Raw genomic sequence first — 23,839 nt, 5'->3', positions numbered from 1 at the left:
AACCATCTTGAAGACATGCTGTGACGGCGCCACTCACGGGAACAGGTTGAGCTAAGTTTGAAAACAAGCGGGAAGGATGTATCTACAGACTGTAAACCTTTCACACATGCAGAATAAAAACTGTATTTTTACAAAAATAGTGTGCATTTCTTTTGGAGTGACCCTCGTAGCAAGAAATAGTCGAAAATCTGTTATTTGACAAACTCGTTATTTTGAGCAGTTTTACCCGTCAGGTTAAATCGGATGCGAGAAGAAACGGTGTAACGGAAAACCGGTTGTTTCAACATAACCACCATCCCTAGTTCCAGCTCTGTTGTTTGAAATCAGTTCCAACAACTGCGGCACGTTTACTCACGTAATATGTTCGATGTTCAGTTATCTGTATAAGGAAAAGATTGCACGTCTCTTCCGGCTGTTACTGGGTCGCTGCACCTCTGTCGTGTAAACAGGCGGCGCGGTTGCCCAACACCGGCAGAGTGACGCGGTCGTTGCCGCGCGGGACATCCCGGCGTTTCGGCTGCGGCTGCGCCAGGCGGCGCGGCCGGCGGTCACAGCACATACGCCGAGCCTTCAGTAGCGTCGCAGCCGCGATGGCAGTGCAGCTGTGGTGCTTGCTGTTCGGCGTGCTCGTCGCTCTTCCAGAGCGACTGAACGGTTCGCACCGCGACGACCTCGTGGTCGAAACGGATCTGGGCAGACTGCGTGGCTCCATCATCAAGTCGCGCAGCGGCCGGGACATTTACTCTTTCAGAGGCGTGCGTTTCGCCAAGCCTCCCGTGGGCGAGTTGCGTTTCAAGGTAAGGTATAAGGCTTTGAAATAGTTTTTCCTCGAGAGTTCCTCTCTTATACATAGGATTCATCTCTTTAATTTTGCTGCTGTCTCAGTCTAGACTGTGTCAATGTTTTCTGTGGTCAGATGCCTTTCGTCATATAGAAAGTGCTATTTGTCGACACATACATCATCTAAATACGTACTCTGCAAACCAGCCTGAAGTGCATGGCACAAGGTATTTTGCAGTGTACAAACAACCGGACATATCCTGAACAACGTTGAGGCCAATCTCTCAACGGCTGAATCTTCCACCACCATAGACACTACAACGCTATGCTCTAAACGTAGAATAACGAGAACAGATTATTCAATGTGAAGTCAACAGTATATATCAACAGAGAAATTCTGATTAAGAAAAATGAAACAAATCTACCAACCTTTCACCTATAGTCTCCTGTAAATTTGCATATTAGGTGCAAGAATTCTGCAAACCACTGTGAAGTGCGTGGCAGAGAGTATTTTGCAGTGTACATGTCATGGGTTTTTCTATTTCAATGATGTATGAAGCGCCGGAATAAAGACTACTTAAAGCGACTGTAAGCGCTGTAATTACTCTAACCTTGTCTTCGCTATCGTCAGCCGGTGTGACCGAGCGGTTCCAGGCGCTTCAGTCTTGAACCGCGCGACCGCTACGGTCGCAGGTTCGAATCCTGCCTCGGGCATGGATGTGTGTGGTGTCATTAGGTTAGTTAGATTTCAGTAGTTCTAGGTTCTAGTCCCATAGTGCTCAGAGCCATTTGAATCTTCGCTATCCATACGGAAGAAGTGCACAGTGGACTGAGGTATAGTTGTGGATTCTTCACTTAAGTCTGATTCTACAAGCTTTGTAAACAACAGGCCTATTTCGCGAGATAGTTTGGGGTGTATCTACAAGCACCCGCCAGTTGTGTTTTTCAGTACGCATTTCCCCACAAGTCAGACGCACCTGTTCGTGCTGCCCTTCTTTGAATACCTTCAGTATCCACTGTTAGTACCATTTAGTTCGGGTCCCATACACTTGAGCAATACTGTAATGCAGGACAAGTGTTTTGCGAACAGTCTCACTTGTTACCTGAATGCGTTTCTCCCGCATCCTACCACCGAACGCTGTCTTCTACCTGTTTTACACACAACTGTGCTATGTGATCATTTCATAGCCACACAAATTACTACACCAAGGTATGTGTGAGGTGACTGATTTTCATTGTTTTCATGAATTGCATTTTAACCAGTAGCTATTTATTTGTCCCATGTGTCATCTGCCGGTGTCGGTTATTAACCAGCATCCAGGATGTCTATCAACATCAACATTTAAAAAAAATATGAAAATACAGTGTATACAAAAGTTGCAAAACTCAACAAATGTATAGGTACAAAATTCCATTTGTATACTTAAAGGGTACAAGAGATTAGTTGAAAGCATCCCTTATTCCTTTGAAGCTGAAAAATACCGAAGATATCCAGTGAAATTTACAAACACCTGACATAATTTGTCTAAGAATACTGACAATCACATCTCAAGTGAAACAGACAGACAGACAGACAGACAAAGTGAAACTTTAGAGTAACATTATTGCTTTTATTAAGTAACTTGTTATGCGCCCTGAATCAGGTGTCCACATTTGTTGTTGTAAACATATCTAGTTTCACCGATATGAGGTTCCACTTTTATCTTGTGACTGTTTTTACTGTAACTTTCAGTATTAATGTTACTCTCTTTTTGCTTACGTTCGGCTAGTGATGTTGGTAAAGATGTTCTGTTCCTGCACTTTACCACTGATGCAAAAGTATGTTGTTATGTTACCTATGCAGTACAAATTTACTGTCTTTGATAGAACGTGACTGCTGAGGCATTCTTCCAGTAATTGTTTGTCTTGTTTTTTCTCGATGTCTATTTGACATGAGATATAACCGTCAGTATTCTAAGTCGAATCGTCAAGTGTTCTTACAATTTCAGTGGATATTTTCGATATTGTTCAGCTTCATAGGAATATGGGATGCTTTTAACAAATCTGTTGTACCCTGTAAGTATACAAATAGAATTTTGCACTCATATATTTGTTGAGTTTTGCTATTTTTGTATGTATTGTACTTTCATAATTTTTAATGTTGATAGACATCCTGCATGATGGTTAATATCTAAAACTGGTAGACGAATAATGGGAAAAATAAACAGCTAATGGTTAAAATGCATTTTATATACTTTACGACTGTAACATGATTTGTAGGGCGGGCAATCACAGCCAAACTTCGACATTTTTCCAAAGAAAATTCCACACTGGCTGTATCAATGATATTTATTAAATCTGCGACCGCTTTCACCAGATGACGGTATATTGGACGTGAATGGTGGGGAGTGGCTACAGGGCAATGTTCAACGTCACCATGTTATAAATAACGTATATTGCCTGAGGATGCACTTTACGACTGTTGAACCTCATCTCATGGAAAGGATTTTAACTGTGAGTCGTTAATATCTTACTGTGAACAGGCCAACTACTTTTCTGCATTTTGTGAAGTGCATAATGTTACAATTTCCACATATCATCCTACGCTAAGTGCAGAACAAGAGTGGAGTATTGTCAGAAGACAGTAAATGTCCCGGGTTTTCTGCAGACGAAATTTTGCTGCGGTGTTGACAAGAGGTACATCATAGTGTACGAATCAAATGGCGCGGGAACGTTGATCTACGGGGGGCAGTACGAAATTTTAGGCCAAAACGGCCAAATTGCACTCAGATTCCCACTGAAATTCTGGCGGTATATGCCCCAAACGCAATGTCGCTTCTAGCGGTAGTGAAATGTTGCCAGAACTTGACCAAGGCCCCGGAGACGTGGCTGATGCTGATCGGCAAGTCCACATCTTAAACCACACAACTTTCGTCTTTTCGGCAGGCTGAAAGAACATCTGGGAGGAAAGGAATTTTCCGACGACAAGGATATTCACACAGCGTTTGTCGAACGGATCCGTGACCAACGAGCGAATTTCCATCGGTGAGGAGTTGAATTCTTAGCAAGACGTTCCGTGTGTTCTTTACAGAGACTTGGTGACTATTGTGAAAAATTTTATGTACCTGTGGCAGTATGAACTGTAATGCAGCATTCAATAAAAGTCACTCGGCCTGCCATATAATGTGTAACTTACTTTTCGAAGTCGCTTCATATTTCTCTATACTTAAAGCAAGTTGCCTATTGTGCACCGTTTTGAAATCTTAATTTGGATATTTGAGCTGTTTCTTTTTCACGTAGTGCTTCAGTACAAACAAATGCGCCATCTGTCAAAAGTCTGGGATTACTGTTAATGTTTCCAGAATGAGATTTTCACTCTGCAGCGGAGTGTGCGCTGATATGAAACTTCCTGGCAGATTAAAACTGTGTGCCCGACCGAGACTCGAACTCGGGACCTTTGCCTTTCGCGGGCAAGTGCTCTACCATCTGAGCTACCGAAGCACGACTCACGCCCGGTACTCACAGCTTTACTTCTGCCAGTATCTCGTCTCCTACCTTCCAAACTTTACAGAAGCTCTCCTGCGAACCTTGCAGAACTAGCACTCCTGAAAGAAAGGATATAGCGGAGACATGGCTTAGCCACAGCCTGGGGGATGTTTCCAGAATGAGATTTTCACTCTGCAGCGGAGTGTGCGCTGATATGAAACTTCCTGGCAGATTAAAACTGTGTGCCCGACCGAGACTCGAACTCGGGACCTTTGCCTTTCGCGGGCAAGTGCTCTACCATCTGAGCTACCGAAGCACGACTCACGCCCGGTACTCACAGCTTTACTTCTGCCAGTATCTCGTCTCCTACCTTCCAAACTTTACAGAAGCTCTCCTGCGAACCTTGCAGAACTAGCACTCCTGAAAGAAAGGATATAGCGGAGACATGGCTTAGCCACAGCCTGGGGGATGTTTCCAGAATGAGATTTTCACTCTGCAGCGGAGTGTGCGCTGATATGAAACTTCCTGGCAGATTAAAACTGTGTGCCCGACCGAGACTCGAACTCGGGACCTTTGCCTTTCGCGGGCAAGTGCTCTACCATCTGAGCTACCGAAGCACGACTCACGCCCGGTACTCACAGCTTTACTTCTGCCAGTATCTCGTCTCCTACCTTCCAAACTTTACAGAAGCTCTCCTGCGAACCTTGCAGAACTAGCACTCCTGAAAGAAAGGATATAGCGGAGACATGGCTTAGCCACAGCCTGGGGGATGTTTCCAGAATGAGATTTTCACTCTGCAGCGGAGTGTGCGCTGATATGAAACTTCCTGGCAGATTAAAACTGTGTGCCCGACCGAGACTCGAACTCGGGACCTTTGCCTTTCGCGGGCAAGTGCTCTACCATCTGAGCTACCGAAGCACGACTCACGCCCGGTACTCACAGCTTTACTTCTGCCAGTATCTCGTCTCCTACCTTCCAAACTTTACAGAAGCTCTCCTGCGAACCTTGCAGAACTAGCACTCCTGAAAGAAAGGATATAGCGGAGACATGGCTTAGCCACAGCCTGGGGGATGTTTCCAGAATGAGATTTTCACTCTGCAGCGGAGTGTGCGCTGATATGAAACTTCCTGGCAGATTAAAACTGTGTGCCCGACCGAGACTCGAATTCGGGACCTTTGCCTTTCGCGGGCAAGTGCTCTACCATCTGAGCTACCGAAGCACGACTCACGCCCGGTACTCACAGCTTTACTTCTGCCAGTATCTCGTCTCCTACCTTCCAAACTTTACAGAAGCTCTCCTGCGAACCTTGCAGAACTAGCACTCCTGAAAGAAAGGATATAGCGGAGACATGGCTTAGCCACAGCCTGGGGGATGTTTCCAGAATGAGATTTTCACTCTGCAGCGGAGTGTGCGCTGATATGAAACTTCCTGGCAGATTAAAACTGTGTGCCCGACCGAGACTCGAACTCGGGACCTTTGCCTTTCGCGGGCAAGTGCTCTACCATCTGAGCTACCGAAGCACGACTCACGCCCGGTACTCACAGCTTTACTTCTGCCAGTATCTCGTCTCCTACCTTCCAAACTTTACAGAAGCTCTCCTGCGAACCTTGCAGAACTAGCACTCCTGAAAGAAAGGATATAGCGGAGACATGGCTTAGCCACAGCCTGGGGGATGTTTCCAGAATGAGATTTTCACTCTGCAGCGGAGTGTGCGCTGATATGAAACTTCCTGGCAGATTAAAACTGTGTGCCCGACCGAGACTCGAACTCGGGACCTTTGCCTTTCGCGGGCAAGTGCTCTACCATCTGAGCTACCGAAGCACGACTCACGCCCGGTACTCACAGCTTTACTTCTGCCAGTATCTCGTCTCCTACCTTCCAAACTTTACAGAAGCTCTCCTGCGAACCTTGCAGAACTAGCACTCCTGAAAGAAAGGATATAGCGGAGACATGGCTTAGCCACAGCCTGGGGGATGTTTCCAGAATGAGATTTTCACTCTGCAGCGGAGTGTGCGCTGATATGAAACTTCCTGGCAGATTAAAACTGTGTGCCCGACCGAGACTCGAACTCGGGACCTTTGCCTTTCGCGGGCAAGTGCTCTACCATCTGAGCTACCGAGCTGTGAGTACCGGGCGTGAGTCGTGCTTCGGTAGCTCAGATGGTAGAGCACTTGCCCGCGAAAGGCAAAGGTCCCGAGTTCGAGTCTCGGTCGGGCACACAGTTTTAATCTGCCAGGAAGTTTCATATCAGCGCACACTCCGCTGCAGAGTGAAAATCTCATTCTGGAAACATCCCCCAGGCTGTGGCTAAGCCATGTCTCCGCTATATCCTTTCTTTCAGGAGTGCTAGTTCTGCAAGGTTCGCAGGAGAGCTTCTGTAAAGTTTGGAAGGTAGGAGACGAGATACTGGCAGAAGTAAAGCTGTGAGTACCGGGCGTGAGTCGTGCTTCGGTAGCTCAGATGGTAGAGCACTTGCCCGCGAAAGGCAAAGGTCCCGAGTTCGAGTCTCGGTCGGGCACACAGTTTTAATCTGCCAGGAAGTTTCATATCAGCGCACACTCCGCTGCAGAGTGAAAATCTCATTCTGGAAACATCCCCCAGGCTGTGGCTAAGCCATGTCTCCGCTATATCCTTTCTTTCAGGAGTGCTAGTTCTGCAAGGTTCGCAGGAGAGCTTCTGTAAAGTTTGGAAGGTAGGAGACGAGATACTGGCAGAAGTAAAGCTGTGAGTACCGGGCGTGAGTCGTGCTTCGGTAGCTCAGATGGTAGAGCACTTGCCCGCGAAAGGCAAAGGTCCCGAGTTCGAGTCTCGGTCGGGCACACAGTTTTAATCTGCCAGGAAGTTTCATATCAGCGCACACTCCGCTGCAGAGTGAAAATCTCATTCTGGAAACATCCCCCAGGCTGTGGCTAAGCCATGTCTCCGCTATATCCTTTCTTTCAGGAGTGCTAGTTCTGCAAGGTTCGCAGGAGAGCTTCTGTAAAGTTTGGAAGGTAGGAGACGAGATACTGGCAGAAGTAAAGCTGTGAGTACCGGGCGTGAGTCGTGCTTCGGTAGCTCAGATGGTAGAGCACTTGCCCGCGAAAGGCAAAGGTCCCGAGTTCGAGTCTCGGTCGGGCACACAGTTTTAATCTGCCAGGAAGTTTCATATCAGCGCACACTCCGCTGCAGAGTGAAAATCTCATTCTGGAAACATCCCCCAGGCTGTGGCTAAGCCATGTCTCCGCTATATCCTTTCTTTCAGGAGTGCTAGTTCTGCAAGGTTCGCAGGAGAGCTTCTGTAAAGTTTGGAAGGTAGGAGACGAGATACTGGCAGAAGTAAAGCTGTGAGTACCGGGCGTGAGTCGTGCTTCGGTAGCTCAGATGGTAGAGCACTTGCCCGCGAAAGGCAAAGGTCCCGAGTTCGAGTCTCGGTCGGGCACACAGTTTTAATCTGCCAGGAAGTTTCATATCAGCGCACACTCCGCTGCAGAGTGAAAATCTCATTCTGGAAACATCCCCCAGTCTGTGGCTAAGCCATGTCTCCGCTATATCCTTTCTTTCAGGAGTGCTAGTTCTGCAAGGTTCGCAGGAGAGCTTCTGTAAAGTTTGGAAGGTAGGAGACGAGATACTGGCAGAAGTAAAGCTGTGAGTACCGGGCGTGAGTCGTGCTTCGGTAGCTCAGATGGTAGAGCACTTGCCCGCGAAAGGCAAAGGTCCCGAGTTCGAGTCTCGGTCGGGCACACAGTTTTAATCTGCCAGGAAGTTTCATATCAGCGCACACTCCGCTGCAGAGTGAAAATCTCATTCTGGAAACATCCCCCAGGCTGTGGCTAAGCCATGTCTCCGCTATATCCTTTCTTTCAGGAGTGCTAGTTCTGCAAGGTTCGCAGGAGAGCTTCTGTAAAGTTTGGAAGGTAGGAGACGAGATACTGGCAGAAGTAAAGCTGTGAGTACCGGGCGTGAGTCGTGCTTCGGTAGCTCAGATGGTAGAGCACTTGCCCGCGAAAGGCAAAGGTCCCGAGTTCGAGTCTCGGTCGGGCACACAGTTTTAATCTGCCAGGAAGTTTTACTGTTAATGTTGTCTACCAGATCACTAAAATACACTACTGGCCATTAAAATTGCTACACCAAGAAGAAATGCAGATGATAAACGGGTATTCATTGGACAAATATATTATACTAGAACTGACATGTGATTACATTTTCACGCGATTTGGGTGCATAGATCCTGAGAAATCGGTACCCAGAACAAGCACCACTGGCTGTAGTAACGGCCTTGATACGTCTGGGCAACACGATACCACAGTTCATCAAGAGTAGTGATTGGCGTATTGTGACGAGTCAGTTGCTCGGCCAGAATTGACCAGACGTTTTCAATTGGTGAGAGATCTGGAGAATGTGCTGGCCAGGGCAGGAGCCGAACATTTTCTGTATCCAGAAACGCCCGTACAGGAGCTGCAACATGCGATCATGCGTTATCCTGCTGAAATGTAGGGTTTCGCAGGAATCGAATCAAGGGTAGGGCTACGGGTCGTAACACATCTGAAATATAACGTCCACTGTTCAAAGTGCCGTCAATGCGAACAAGAGGTGACCGAGACGTGTAACCAGTGGCACCCATACCATCACGCCGGGTGATCCGCCAGTAAGGCGATGACGAATACACGCTTCCAATGTGCGTTCACCGCGACGTCGCCAAACACGGATGCGACCATCATGATGCTGTAAACGGAACCTGGATTCATAAAAAAAATGCTGTTTTCGCATTCGTCCATCCAGGTTCGTCGTTGAGTACACAATCGCAGGCGCTCCTGTCTGTGATGCAGCGTCAAGAGTAACCGCAGCCACGGTCTCCGAGTGGATAGTCCATGCTGCTGCAAACGTCGTCGAACTGTTCGTGCAGATGATTGTTGCCTTGCAAACGTCCCCATCTGTTGACTCAGGGACCGAGAAGTGGCTGCACGATCCGTTACACCCATGCGGATAAGATGCTTGTCATCTCGACTGCTAGTGATTCGAGGCCGTTGGGATCCAGCACGACTTTCCGTATTACCCTCCTGAACCCACCGATTCCATATTCTGCCAACAGTCATTGGATCTCGACCAACGCGAGCAGCAATGTCGCGATACGACAAACCGCAATCGCGATAGGCTACAATACGACTTTTATCAAAGTCGGAATGGTGATGGTACGCATTTCTCCTCCTTACACGAGGCATCACAACAACGTTTCACCAGACAACGCCGGTCAACTGCTGTTTGTGTATGAGAAATCGGTTGGAAACTTTCCTCATGTCAGCACGTTGTAGGTTTCGCCACCGGCGCCAATCTTGTGTGAATGCTCTGAAAAGCTAATCATTTGCGTATCACAGCATCTTCTTCCTGTCGGTTATTTTCGCATCTGTAGCAAGTCATCTTCGTGGTGTAGCAATTTTAATGGCCAGTAGTGTACATTCTCAGCAAAGGTCCCTACATTTTTCCCTCTGGGACTCCTGAAATCGATGACTTTCCATCCAGAAAAAATAAGTTGCATCCTCCCTATCATGAAATACACAAATTCAGTCACAAATTTCAATGCATGCCCCACACGATCGTTCTTCTGTTAATGTACATTGATTTGGTTCCGAGTCGAATGTTTTTAAAAAGTCAAGAAATACTGTATCCATCTGAAGAAAAAGCCACGTTGCCGATACTCAACCTTAAAAGCTGATTCTAGTTTTGCTTAATTTCTTAGTTGATATCGAAAGTCGACAACCCATGCTAACGGGGTGACGATCGACCCTGAGATAGCCAGTTGGTGCCATAATCGTACAAAAAATTAGTCAGCTATATAGTAGGATTTGACCAAAAGAGAGGAGGACGCGAAGGCGGTGGCGTATTGTTCCTCATCATCAAATTGTAAACCAGTGTCCTGGTTTAAATTCCAAACTCTGTGCGCTGTGTTGAATCCATCCATTAGTGTCGTCGTTGAGCTCGTCAGCCTCCTTGCTGCTACTCGATACGAGTAGAAAGCAGACAGCGTGGTAACACCGGATTACAGCCTCCTCTTTCGTCATCACCATCACACCCACAATAAACTACACTGCTCCTGCTCTCTAATCGCCAGTTCTAAGTAAGCACAATGTGAGGCAAAAAGAGTGCCATGCCCGAATAATTTGGAGTCCAAGAACAATGCACTGAGCGTGCCCAGGTTCAGAAGTTCCAGTGTTCAGAACTCCAGCAGTCTGTGGAGCTTACATCCTAGCAAGAATACAGAATATGTCGATTGTCGATCTTCATTGATACACTATGTAATCAAAAGTATCCGGACACCCCCAATAACATAATTTTTTCATATTAGGTGAATTGTGCTGCCATCTACTCTCAGGCACTCCATATCAGTCGCCTTTGTAATCATTAGACATCGTGAGAGAGCAGAATGGGGCGCTCCGCGGAAGTCACGGACTTCGAACGTGGGCAGATGAACGGGTGTCACTTGTGTCATACGTCTGTACGCGAGATTTCCACACTTCTAAACATCCCTAGGTCCACTGTTTCCGATATGATAGCGAAATGGAAACGTGAAGGGATACGTACAGCACAAGAGCGTACAGGCCGACCTCGTAGGTTGACTGACAGAGACCGCCGACAGTTGAAGACGGTCGTAATATATTATTGGCAGACATCTACCCAGACTATCACGCAGGAATTCCAAACTACATCAGGATCCACTGCAAGTACTATGACAGTTAGGCGGGAGATGAGAAAACTTGGCTTTCATGGTCGAGCGGCTGTTCATAAGCGACACATGACGCCGGTAAATGCCAAAAGACGCCTCGCGTGGTGTAAGGAGCGTAAAAATTGGACGACTGAACAGCGGAAAAACGTTGTGTGGAGTGACGAATCACGATACACAATGTGGCGATTCGATGGCAGGGTGTGGGTATGCCGAATGCCCGGTGAACGTCATCCGCCAGCGTATTTAATGCCAACAGTAAAACTCGGAGGCGGTGGTGTTATGGTTTGGTCGTGTTTTTCATGGAGAGGACTTGCACCCTTTGTTGTTTTGCGAGGCACTATCACAGCACAGGCCTACATTGATGTTTTAACCACTTTCTTGCTTCCCACTGTTGAAGAGCAATTCGGGGATGGTGACTGAATCTTTCAACACGATCGAGCACCTGTTCATAATGCACGGCCTGTGGCAGAGCTGTTACACGAAAGTAACATCCCTGTAATGGACTGGCCTGCACAGCGCCCTTACCTTAATCTTATAGAGCACCTTTGGGATGTTTTGGAACTCCAAATTCGTGCCAGGCCTCACCGACCGACATCAATACCTCTCCTCAGCGCAGCACTCCGTGAAGAATTGGCTGCCGTTCCCCAAAAAACCTTCCAGCACCTGACTGAACGTAAGCCTGCGAGAGTGGAAGCTGTCATCAAGCCTAAGGGTGGGCCAACACCATATTGAATCCCAGCATTACCGATGGAGAGCGCCCCGAACTTGTAAGTTATTTTCAGCCAGATGTCTGGGTACTTTTGATCACATAGTGTGTTTAACTCACCGTATCATTTCTTTCGAAAATCATTATTCGAGCCCGTAAACACGGTTGAAATATAAGAACACAACATCGGTAGAATTACTACAACGAAGAGCGTTTTACATCTGCTGCAATGGCTGATTGGATAGGCTGACGGTTTACGAACGTAAAGGACGAGCCTTCGAATCTAGCTACAGACAACTGTCATTTTCTGTTAATTTAGACCTATGCAGCTAATATTTTAAACCTTAATTCGCTACAAATTGTGCAACTGTAGGTAGCTTCATGCGACACTATGAGCAGTGGCCTTTTGCGAATTGTCCGTCTCCAACTGCCCACTACATGCAGTTCCCTTCGCTGTGTTCAGCCGGAAGCCAGTTGAGATGAACCAGGATTCCATTTTTACTGGTATTGAAACCGATTATCGTTTATTTATTTAATCGTATCAGAAACACACTGTCACTTACAAGATATCAAAAACATAACAATACTCCAAATTGATTCTTCAGCCTTTACACCTTTTGGGTCAAATTGAATCAGGTGCTGTAGTAGGTCCACAACCGATTACATTGAGATAGGGAACTAATGCTCAGAAATGCAATTTTTTTTATGTTGTGGACATACACAGCGTACACTGCATAACAACAAATTACCTCATAGTCCTTGTTAAAAGTGACGACCATCAGTCTCAACACATGCATGGCAATGGTGCATGAAGTTCTGCCACACTCTCTCGAATACCATAGTGTCTGTTGTACCAGGAGACAGGCAGCTTTGATCCAAACAAGCAGCTCTTCATCCATTTCTATGGGGATTTCATACGCCAGCGTCCTACATAATCCTAGAGGAAAAATTCCTGAGGTATGAGATTCGGCGATCGCGCTGGCCATGGACAGGACCTCCTGTTCCAATCCAACGATGAGAGTACGGGTTGTTCAGGCGCTCACGGACATTAACATCCAAGTGGACTAGTGCGCTGTCGTAGTGGAACGACAACCTCTTGCGGACTAAAAAGGGGTGCAGTCTGAAAGAACTGTGGCAGCACATCTCACAGAAACATCAGGTAAAGAGGAATAGTCAAACGAAGTAGTAGCAAATAAGGTCCTATTAGGTGATCATGGACAATGCCCGCCCATATGCTGACACAGTCGTTGCTGGCGGCCACCGATATGGGTGGGCTAGGAACTCTCCTCACCCCATACATGCGCCGTTGCAATACAGGCATTGAGACTGCCGGTCGTCGCTTTGAACAATGACTATGAGCTACGTTGTTGTTGCGTGGTCTACGCTGTATGTCCATAACGCACTAACTATGCATTTTCGACCATTGGTTCCTTATCTGAATATAGACGGCTGCGGACCTACTGTCACCTCTTTAATTTGACACAAAAGGTTTGACACGCCCTGTATAAGCTCTATAGTTTCTAACGAAGTAGGAAGGACATAAAATGTAGACTGGCAATGTCAAGAAAAGCGTTTCTGAAGAGGAGAAACTTATGAACATCAAATACAGATTCAAGTGTTAACGGATCTTTTATAAAGGTATTTGTCTGTAGTGTAACCTCGTATGGAAGCGAAAAATGGACGATAGATAGTCCAGACAAGAAGAGAACAGAAACTTTTGAAATGTGGGGCTACAGCAGAATGATCAAGATTAGATGGGTGGACCATTTAATTAATGAGGAGGTACTGAATACAACTGGAGGAAAATAAATTTGTGGCACAACTTGACTAAAATAATTGATTAGTCGATCGGACACATTCTGAGACATTAGTGGATCACCAATTTAGTATTGGGGGGAAGTCTGGGGGATAAAAATTGCAGGAGGAGATCAAGAGACGAGTAAAAGTAGATTCGAATAGGTGTCTGTTGCAGGAGTTATCGGAGATGGAAAGACTTGCACGGGATAGAGTATCACGGAGAGCTGTATCAAACCAGTCTTCGGACTGAAGAGCACAACACAACAAGAATGAAATCGGCTAATAGCGTGCTACACAAATACGTACTGAATATGGTGTGGCCACTATGCAGCTAACGCCCTCTCGGTAGTATGAATCAAGTCCTGGTGAGAGCATGTAGTTGGTTACTACCTTCAGACAAGCAGATGGTTCATCGTCTCTTTTTCGCCACATTCGCATAATGCAGAGTCACTGGCAAATCCCCGTTTTCTGACGCTGGATTTCGTTCTCCCACTCCAAGGCGCAGTCTGTCGAACGTCTTCATTGTAGACCAATTTTCCTCCTGGCCTGAATGGAGGCTTTCAGTAGGCAGCATCCATCCTGCAAGGCGGATGGGTCTGGAATATCATGTCATGACTGAAGGCAGTACACGATCCCTTGTATACAGTTTGGACAGTGCACGTGGGTACAGCAACAAATCGGGAAACTTCATTCACGGTGCGGTCATAGGCATGTCGAAAGACGATAGTTCATTTCTGGCAATCCGTCACGTCATATTGTTCACCCATCTTACTGCTTTGGTTCCACACAAGTCCCATCGCACACATGTGGCACAACTTGCCATGACATACGTCAGTAGTGGAGGGTCACATGACCGCCTGGTACTTAGTTCTGCAGCATCTTCAGTGCTCCAAGGTGACCTCTGGGCCCTTCAATAGTGGTAATTGATAAAAGAGGCAGTCAAATAAAAAGGAAACAGCGTGGTAGACGCTTTAAACTCAACTAAATACTTAGGGATTACAATTACCAATAACATAGTTGGAACGATCGCGATTTTTTGACAGAACATTTAGACAAGAAGAGAATAGAGGCTTTCGAAATGTCGTGTTACATAAGAATGCTGAAGATTAGATGGATAGATCACGTAACTAATGAGGAGGTACTGAACAGAATTGGGGAGAAGAGGAATTTGTGGCACAACTTGACTAAAAGAAGGGATCGGTTGGTAGGACACATTCTGCGGCATCAAGGGATCACCAATTTAGAATTGGAAGGCAGCGTGGAAGGTGAAAATCGTAGAGGGAGACCAAGAGATGAATGCACTAAGCAGATTCAGAAGGTTGTAGGTCGCAGCAGGTATTTCGAAATGAAGAAGCTTGCACAGGATAGGGTAGCATGGAGAGTTGCATCAAACCAGTCTCTGTACTAAAGACCACAACAGCAGCATTTAGAAAATGTAGCAGTCTACTAAAGAGATTGCTTACACTACGCTTGTTCGCCGTCTTCTGGAGTATTGCTGTGTAGTGTGGGATCCGCATCAGATAGGATTGACGGAGGACATCGAAAAAGTTCAAAGAAGGGCAGCTCGTTTTGTATTATCGCGAGACAATAGACAGAGTGTCACGGATATCACTAAAGAATTTGGGTTACAGTCATTAAAACAAAGGCGTTTTTCGTTGCAGCAGCTTCTTATCATGAAACTTCAATCACCAACTTTAACCTCAGAGTGTGAAAATATTTTGATGGCGCCCACCTACATAGGTGGAAACGATCATCACAATGAAATAAGAGAAATCAGAGCACCTTCGTAAAGATATAAGCGTTCGTTTTTCCCTCGCACTTTTTGAGAGTGGAACGGTAGAGAAGTAGCTTAAAGATGGTCCGACGACCCATCTGCCAGGCACCTAACTGTGAACTGTAGATTATTCATTTAGACGTAGATGTAGATGTTTATTGCTTCAACAGCACTGGCCACAGCTGTTAAAACATTTGTCCCACTGTGCGACAATACGCTCAATGGCTTCATGGAAAAATATTCATGGTTGCCAGGCGTGCACAACTTCGTCGGAAGCGAATCGACAGCCACCAATATTATTCTTCGGGGCACCAAAAATATGGAAATCTTATGGAGAGAGATCGTGACTGCATGGAGAATGCGTAAGGAATTTCCAGCGAAATTTCTGCAGCGTAATTGAAACAACATGTGGGCTCACCAATTTTGCTTCGGACTAAGAGGTGTACCTCTGTGTACAATCATGGTTACGTAGCCAACCGGGAACATTTTTCCGTGGAGGCATTGGCCGTCTTGTCTCTCAGTGGGATAAATGTAGTAACATAGGTGGTCATTACATTTTAAATAATGAACAGTTTACTTATTTTTTTCCACCTCTCTCTTTTTCATTTCACTGACCTTATACTTTTCTGTCCAGTAAGTTTACTTGCTCCATTTGTAATAGACGGGAATAACACATGTAATGCAGAGCTGCTCTATCTACACTACTGGCCCTTAAAATTGCTACATCAAGAAGAAATGCAGATGATAAACGGGTATTCATTGGACAAATATATTATACTAGAACTGACATGTGATTACATTTTCACGCAATTTGGGTGCATAGATCCTGAGAAATCAGTACCCAGAACAACCACCTCTGGCCGGAATAACGGCCTTGATACGCCTGGGCATTGAGTCAAACACAGCTTGGATGGCGTGTACAGGTACAGCTGCCCATGCAGCTTCAACACGATACCACAGTTCATCAAGAGTAGTGATTGGCGTATTGTGACGAGTCAGTTGCTCGGCCAGCATTGACCAGACGTTTTCAATTGGTGAGAGATCTGGAGAATGTGCTGGCCAGGGCAGGAGTCGAACATTTTCTGTATCCATAAACGCCCGTACAGGAGCTGCAACATGCCATCATGCATTATCCTGCTTAAATGTAGGGTTTCGCAGGAATCGAATGAAGGGTAGAGCTACGGGTCGTAACACATCTGAAATGTAACGTCCACTGTTCAAAGTGCCGTCAATGCGAACAAGAGGTGACCGAGACGTGTAACCAGTGGCACCCATACCATCACGCCGGGTGATCCGCCAATAAGGCGATGACGAATACACGCTTCCAATGTGCGTTCACCGCGATGTCGCCAAACACGGATGCGACCATCATGATGCTGTAAACAGAACCTGGATTCATCTGAAAAAATTACGTTTTGCCATTCGTGCACCCAGGTTCGTCGTTGAGTACACCATCGCAGGCGGTCCTGTCTGTGAGCAGCGTCAAGGGTAACCGCGGCCATGGTCTCCGAGCTGATAGTCCATGATGCTGCAAACGTCGTCAAACTGTTCGTGCAGATGATTGTTGTCTTGCAAACGTCCCCATCTGTTTACTCAGGGATCGAGACGTGGCTGCACGATCCGTTACAGCCTTGCGGATATGATGCTTGTTATCTCGACTGCTAGGCAACACCGGTCAACTGCTGTTTGTGTGTGAGAAATCGGTTGGAAACTTATCTCATGTCAGCATGTTGTAGGTGTAGCCACCGGCGCCAATCTTGTGCGAATGCTCTGAGAAGCTAATCATTTGCATATCACAACATCTTCTTCCTGTCGGTTTAATTTCGCGTCTGTAGCACGTCATCTTCGTGGTGTAGCAATTTTAATGGCCAATAGTGTAAAATGCTGTATATAATGTTTGGCTGCTTCAGACGTTTCGTGTGCCTTATATCACATTTTCGTACCCTAAATACACTGCCTGACAAAAAGAGTGAAGTACTCCGTAGACATGGTCGGATATCAGTGTAACTAACCATCGGCGGGTATGTAAGTGACTAGAGCTGCAATTTTCTGCGACAGGTAGAACGCCCACCAGAGTTGCTTGGACTGCAGTGCCGCCAAGGCCAGCCGTCAGTGGTAGGGTCAGTGGCAGGCCACTGCCTCCACAGCACGCCAAACAAAAACACACGACTTCCGAGCCGCATTGGACAAGTTCCCAGTGCTTAACGGAGATCTTATTAGCCGACCGCAGTATCGTTGCACCTGGGAGTGAGGGCGTTTCGTTCGGCTTATCGTCGGTTTTTATCGTGAGTTTTCACGAAGACACACTGACCCACTTGATAGTACATGCACAACTGTCTTAAAATCACTCACAATGCGATGCGTTTTCCTCAGTCACCACTGTACCTGTAGCGTTACAGCGGGTTTCTGATAACAGCCACGGGAGGCCAAGTGTAATTTATCGTGGTCGGATAATAGTTTACCGTACGAAGCACATGCTCTTCTTTCACCGTATTATCTGTTTTCTAGCACACCTGTTGGGGTACATAGCCCTTAAGTCGTTATTGCACTCCACTGGACAAAAAGGTGAGGTGTATGTCCTCATAAAAGATGGCAACCAGCGGAAGATAGTCATCATTACTGCCCATATTGACGACGCCATCCAGTTGAATACCCGAGAACATTTCAAAATCGTCATACTCTGGGAAAGCCTACAATCATGCACAGATCTTCATAGTACTCGTTCGAGATGGCTTCATAATATATTGCAAGTTAAGTTGTTTGTAAAACGTGTTTATTAAACAAGAACTAATGATGACTCGCATAGAACAAGAAGTATAGGTTGGATACACTTAATCTTTCGCTACTTAGGCCAGTGTAGACGGAAAATTACACACATCAAAAAAAGGTTTGCATCACCCCGGTTCCGAGAGTTCCGGACGTGTACAGAAAACTGGAATAGAGATCAACATAAACATCATTTCTGCCCTTCCCATTGCTCATGAAAACCACACATTGCATGTTTATATCACCATACAGCGAGACATTCAGAGGTGGTGGTCCAGACTGCTGTGCACACCGGGCCGCGCGGTATTAGACGAGTGGTCTAGGGCGCTGCAGGCATGGACTGTGCGGCTGATCACGGCGGAGGTTCGAGTCCTCCCTCGGTCATGGATGTGAGTGTTTGTCTTTAGTATAATTTAGGTTAAAGTAGTGTGTAAGCTTAGGGCCTGATGACCTTAGCAGTTAAGTCCCATAAGATTTCACACACATTTGAACATTTTTTTGTACACTCCGGTACCTCTAATACCTAGTAGCGCGTCTTTTTGCATTGATGTATGCCTGTATTTGTCGTGGCATACTATCCACAAGTTCACCAAGGCACTGTTGGTCCAGTTTGTCACACTCCTTAACGGCAATTCGGCGTAGATCCCTCAGAGTGGATGGTGGGTCACGTCGTCATTAAACAGCCCATTTCAATTTATCCGAGGCATGTCGATAGGGTTCATGTCTGGAGAACATGCTGGCCACTCTAGTAGAGCGATGTCGTTCTCCTGAAGGAGTCATTCACAAGATGTGCACGATGGGGGCGCGAATTGTCGTGCATGAAGACGAATGCCTCGCCAAAATGCTGCCGATATGGTTGCGCTATCGGTCGGAGGATGACATTCACGTATCGAACAGCCGTTACGGCGCCTTCCATGACCACCAGCGGCGTACGTCGGCCCCACATAATGCCACCCCAAAACAGCAGGGAACCTCCACCTTGCTACACTCGTTGGACAGGCGTTCAGCCTGACTGGGTTGCCTCCAAACACGTCTCCGACAATTGTCTGGTTAAAGGCATATGCGACACTCATCGGGGAACAGAACGTGATGCCGATCCTGAGCAGTCGATTCGGCATGTTGTTGGGCCCATCTGTACCGCGCTGCATGGTGTCGTGGTTGCAAAAGATGGGCCTCGCCATGCACGTCGCTAGTAAGTTGCGCTTCGTGCAGCCTATTGTGCACAGTTTGAGTGATAACACGACGTCCTGCGGCTGCGTGAAAAGCATTATTCAATGTGGTGTCGTTGCTGTCAGGGTTCCTCCGAGCCATAATACGTAGGTAGCGGTCGTCCACTGCTGTAGTAGCCCTAGGGCGGCCAGAGCGAGGCATTTCAGCGACAGTTCCTGTCTCTCTGTATGTCCTCCATGTCCGAAAAACACCGCTTTGGTTCACTCCGAGGCGCCTGGTCCTTTCCCCTGTTGAGAGCCCTTCCTGGGACAAAGTAACAATGCGGACGCGATCGAACCATGGTATTGACCGTCCAGGCATGGTTGAACCACAGACAACAAGAGCCGTGTACCTCCTTCCTCGTGGAATGACTGAAACTGATCGGCTGTTGGATCCCCTCCGTCTAATAGGCGCTGCTCATTCATGGTTGTTTACATCTTTGGGCGGGTTTAGTGACACCTCTGAACAGTCAAAGGGACTGTGTCTGCGGTACAATATCCACAGTCAACGTCTATATTCAGGAGTTCTGGGAACTGGGGTGATCAAAACTTTTTTTTGATGTGTGTATTTACCGTTTGAATACCCAACTGTGGACTATGCGCTGCAGGATTTATTAACACTGATACGGCGACGTAAGGTTAAAACACAAGCATCACTGTGCATTTGCGTTGCAGACAGTCAACATGGGTCTGGACAAGGTGTGCAGGCCTTTATTCGTAAAGATATTTTGTGCAAACAACTGCAAACAGTGCTGCTGCTCTTCACAAGTGTCGACACATTAAGGAAGTTCGTAGAGATCCTCATTTCGCACAGGGGTTCAAGAATATGATTCGAAAGGAACTGCTCCTGGGAGAGGCCGACAACCTAATGCGACACAAATTGTTGAAGAAGTAACTGTTGCCATTGCTGAGAATTCCGGACGCAATGTGCGAGCTTGTGGCAGCTCACGAGCTGTCTCACCGTTGTTTCGGGTAGTAGTAGAGCAGTTTTTTGTGTCCTTCCAGGTTTCATGGATACAGAAGGTTGTCAGATCGAGGAATGTTTGCAACCTAGAGCGTAAATATGGTAGGCAGTTAACAAATGTTACCCTCTGATGTGCGAATTAAAATGTTTCTTTCAATGGTTTATTCGCTATTTCTCTTCAGCCTGTCCTTACAAATGTTTCTGTGACGTTTCATTGTTCTAGGCTCACTCGTTTTTCATGGGGGCGTTCCAAAGTCGCGAAAGTTTAATTATAACCACTCTGTACACCACACTCTCCCTATCGGTCCTCGAGTAATGTAGCCGACTACAGTGCATGAAGTAGCGTGTTTTTTAAGTCCTAATAAATATTCACGTCTTCCGCGTGTGGCGTTCGCTGTGTTATTCGGTGGCTTGGTATTTAACAAATTTGTAAATGGAAATGATAATCTTATTTTAGTACACTGATTAATTACTAAATAATTTTTCTCCCGGCTAAAGATTTGATCAAGTTGCTAAAGAACTCCAAGTTATCGTCGTGTTAAAGTGTTGTGTGTAAGTTGTGTAAGTGTCACTAAATCACAGTTCATACAACTACTGATTATGATGGAAGCAATTATCTTCAGCAAAATGATCATTAAAACCACCGAATATCAGCCGCGCACAACACTGACGTATGTTACCTGAAACAATATTCTTCGCAACTCGTACGTAATTAATTTCGGTTCCATACATCAGCTAGAGAAGTTTGTTATAAGGATCGTGCTATGAGAACTGTTTTTAAATAATCAATCTTATTCGAATTATTTTGATTAAAATGAGTTCGGGACCACCGGTGCACATTTATTTTTACACATTTGTATTACGTTCGGCATTTATGTCTGCAGAGTTGCATAATTTGAAATGGTCGCTGAGATAATTGTTAAGATGGCGGCAGACAATTTATAGAGACTTTCTATTGTTAGAGCGAATAAGTAAGTATTTGAAATGCTTATTAAACTCTATAAACTCTACTTTCGTATTGTGCACTATTTAGACTTCATCAGGCAAACATTTGATTTGTTTCTCAGGAAAACACAGACAAAAACGCGATATAAATCGCTATCATCAATGGCTGCGCTCCTTGCAGCGGAAAGAAATAATTAACACAGATAATGCTTACTGAGAGAGGAATTAAAGTTACAAATAATTATTCACTCATATTTATAATAATAATGAACTCTATTCTCAAGTAATAATTAACAAATAATTACAATTTCTTAACAGACCTGAGTTTGATATGCGTACGCAACCTACAAAAACCAACCAACAAAAAGGTAAAAACAAAGGAAGACAAAAGCAGATCATAAAAGGAATTTACAATTATCATTGTCTTTGTATGATACACATCGATATGTCCAATTACATCATAGAATATTATATAAATATTTAATATTTATCATCGTTTTCACAATTTTTTTACATGTCGAATAGATAATGTTTATAATTGTTACAGGCATAATTTCCTCTCGTCGCACTGTAGCTAAAATTTATCTCGTGGATGTTGCACGCGACTGCAACATTCTTCGTTTTCGTGACAAGGCTGTATGCATAACATAATACACTGAAGTGACAAAAGTCATGGGATAGCTCCTAATATCTTGTTGGAGTTCCTTTTGCCCGGCCTAGTGCAGCATTACACTGACTCAACAAGTCGTTGGAAGTCACCTGCAGAAACATTCAGCCACGCTGACTCTATAGTCGTCCATAATTGCTAAAGTGTTGCCGGTGCAGTATTTTGTGCACGTACTGTCTCATAATTGTACAATAGGATTCATGTCGGCCGATCTGTGAGGCCGAATCATTCGCTCGAACTGTCCAGAATGTTCTTCAAACAAATCGCGACCAACTGTGGCCCAATAACGTGGCGCATTGTCGTCCATAAAAATTTCATCGTTGTTTAGGAAAATGAAGTCCGTGAATGGCTGCAAATCGTCTCCAGGTAGCCGAAAATAACCATTTTCGGACAATGACCAGTTCTGTTGGACCAGGGGACCCAGTAAATTCCATGTACACATAGCTCAGTATTATGGAGCCACCACCAGCTTGCACAGTGGCTAGTTGGCAGTTTGGCTCCATGGCTTCGTGGGGTCTGTGCCACACTCGAACGCTGTCGTCAGTGCTTGCCAACTGAAACAGGGTCTCATTTCTCCAGGCCACATTTTCCAGTCGTCTAGGGTGCAATCGATGTGGTCACGAGCCCAGGAGAGACGTGCAGGCCATGTCATACTGTTAAAAAAGGCATTTGCGTCGGTCGTTTTCTGCGACAGCCAATTAACGCTAAATTTCGCCTCACTGTCCTAAAGCATACGTTCGCCGTACGTCTCACGCTGCGATTATTTCACGCAGTGTTGGTTGCTCTTAGCACTGACAACTCTACGCAAATGCCGCTGCTCTCGGTCGTTAAGTGATGATCGTCAGCCACTGCATTGTCTGTAGTGAGAGGTAATGCCTGAAGTTTAGTATTCTCGACACACTCTTGACACTGCGTATCTCGGAATACTGAATTCCCTAATGATTCTGAAACGGAATGTCCCATGCGTCTAGCTCCAACTAACATTCCGCGTTCAAAAACTGTCAGTTCCCGCCGTGCAGACATAATCACTTCGGAAACCTTTTCACAAGAATTTCCTGAGTACAAATGACAGCTCCGCCAAAGCACTGCCCTCTTTTTCTTTGTGTACGCGATTCTACCGCCAATCTGTATATTCGCATATCGCTATCCCGTTCCTTCTGTCAACTCTCTACAGTTTCGTGTAAAAACTTTGTATCTCTGTGTTATTCTGACTTCTAGTTTTTAACGTCAGACAGTTATTTCCATTTTGGCGCAGATTAGAGCACCAATACATACATTGTTGACTCAAAACATCACCACCACACGCTTAATAGTGTGCTGGTCCAACTTTGGAAGGCAAAACAGCAGCGATTATGTTGGCACCGATTCGACAAGCTCTTGCTAGATTTCCTGAGTTAGGTCTGTGCTGTATCCTTAGTGGATAAGCAGAGTAAAAGTGTGGGTTCAATTCGAGTAAGTTTTCCAGGATGTGAGGATATGCAACACAAAGCAAACAATTAGTAATAACTTGTATCAAGAGAAATAAACAGATTACATAGCTTTTGATATGTTGAGCGAAGCAAAGTACAGGATACAATGTTCATAGATAACTGATTCTTCTCTGCTGGCTAGCTGGTGTACGTCTGCTGTACGGCTCGTCGTCTTCTCAGCAGGAAGACTCGGTGCTCTTCTTCTATTGGCTGCGGCGTGGCGAGGTGCCCTCGTGGCGGCCAGCAGCAACTTTGCTGCCAACCTGCGTTTCGTCTCGTGGCAGGCGCAGTATCGCAGCTATCGATACTGCAGTCCCATCTGCATCTGTGTTTTCAGCTACATTAATACTCTGCAAATCACACTTAAGCACCTGGCAGAGAATTCATCGAACCACCTTCACAATAATTCTGTGGTATTCCTATCTCGAACAGCGCGCGGATAAAACGGAAACCTATATCTTTCTATGCGAGCTCTGATTTCCCTTATTTTATTGCGATGATCATTTCTCCCTGTGTAGATCGGCGTCAACAAAATACAGGGTGATTCAAAAAGAATACCACAACTTTAAAAATGTGTATTTAATGAAAGAAACATAAT

At 45.8% G+C, this 23,839-nt stretch overlaps 1 protein-coding gene across 1 annotated transcript in view; it reads left to right on the top strand.

Annotated features, from left to right (window-relative positions):
• The first annotated feature begins 553 nt into the window (after positions 1–553).
• The window catches only part of LOC124777254 (esterase E4-like), an 82,980-nt gene continuing 59,694 nt past the window's right edge, over positions 554–23,839 (top strand). Inside the window, exon 1 of the mRNA XM_047252580.1 lies at positions 554–797. Coding sequence (XP_047108536.1) covers positions 591–797 — 207 coding nt within the window. The 5' untranslated portion in view covers positions 554–590. The remainder of the gene's footprint in view (positions 798–23,839) is intronic.

Source organism: Schistocerca piceifrons, chromosome 2 (assembly GCF_021461385.2).
Source record: "Schistocerca piceifrons isolate TAMUIC-IGC-003096 chromosome 2, iqSchPice1.1, whole genome shotgun sequence".
NCBI classification, from domain to species: domain Eukaryota; kingdom Metazoa; phylum Arthropoda; class Insecta; order Orthoptera; family Acrididae; genus Schistocerca; species Schistocerca piceifrons.
The sequence above is the reverse complement of the archived record's forward strand: the minus strand, read 5'-3'. Positions and strand labels throughout refer to the sequence as shown.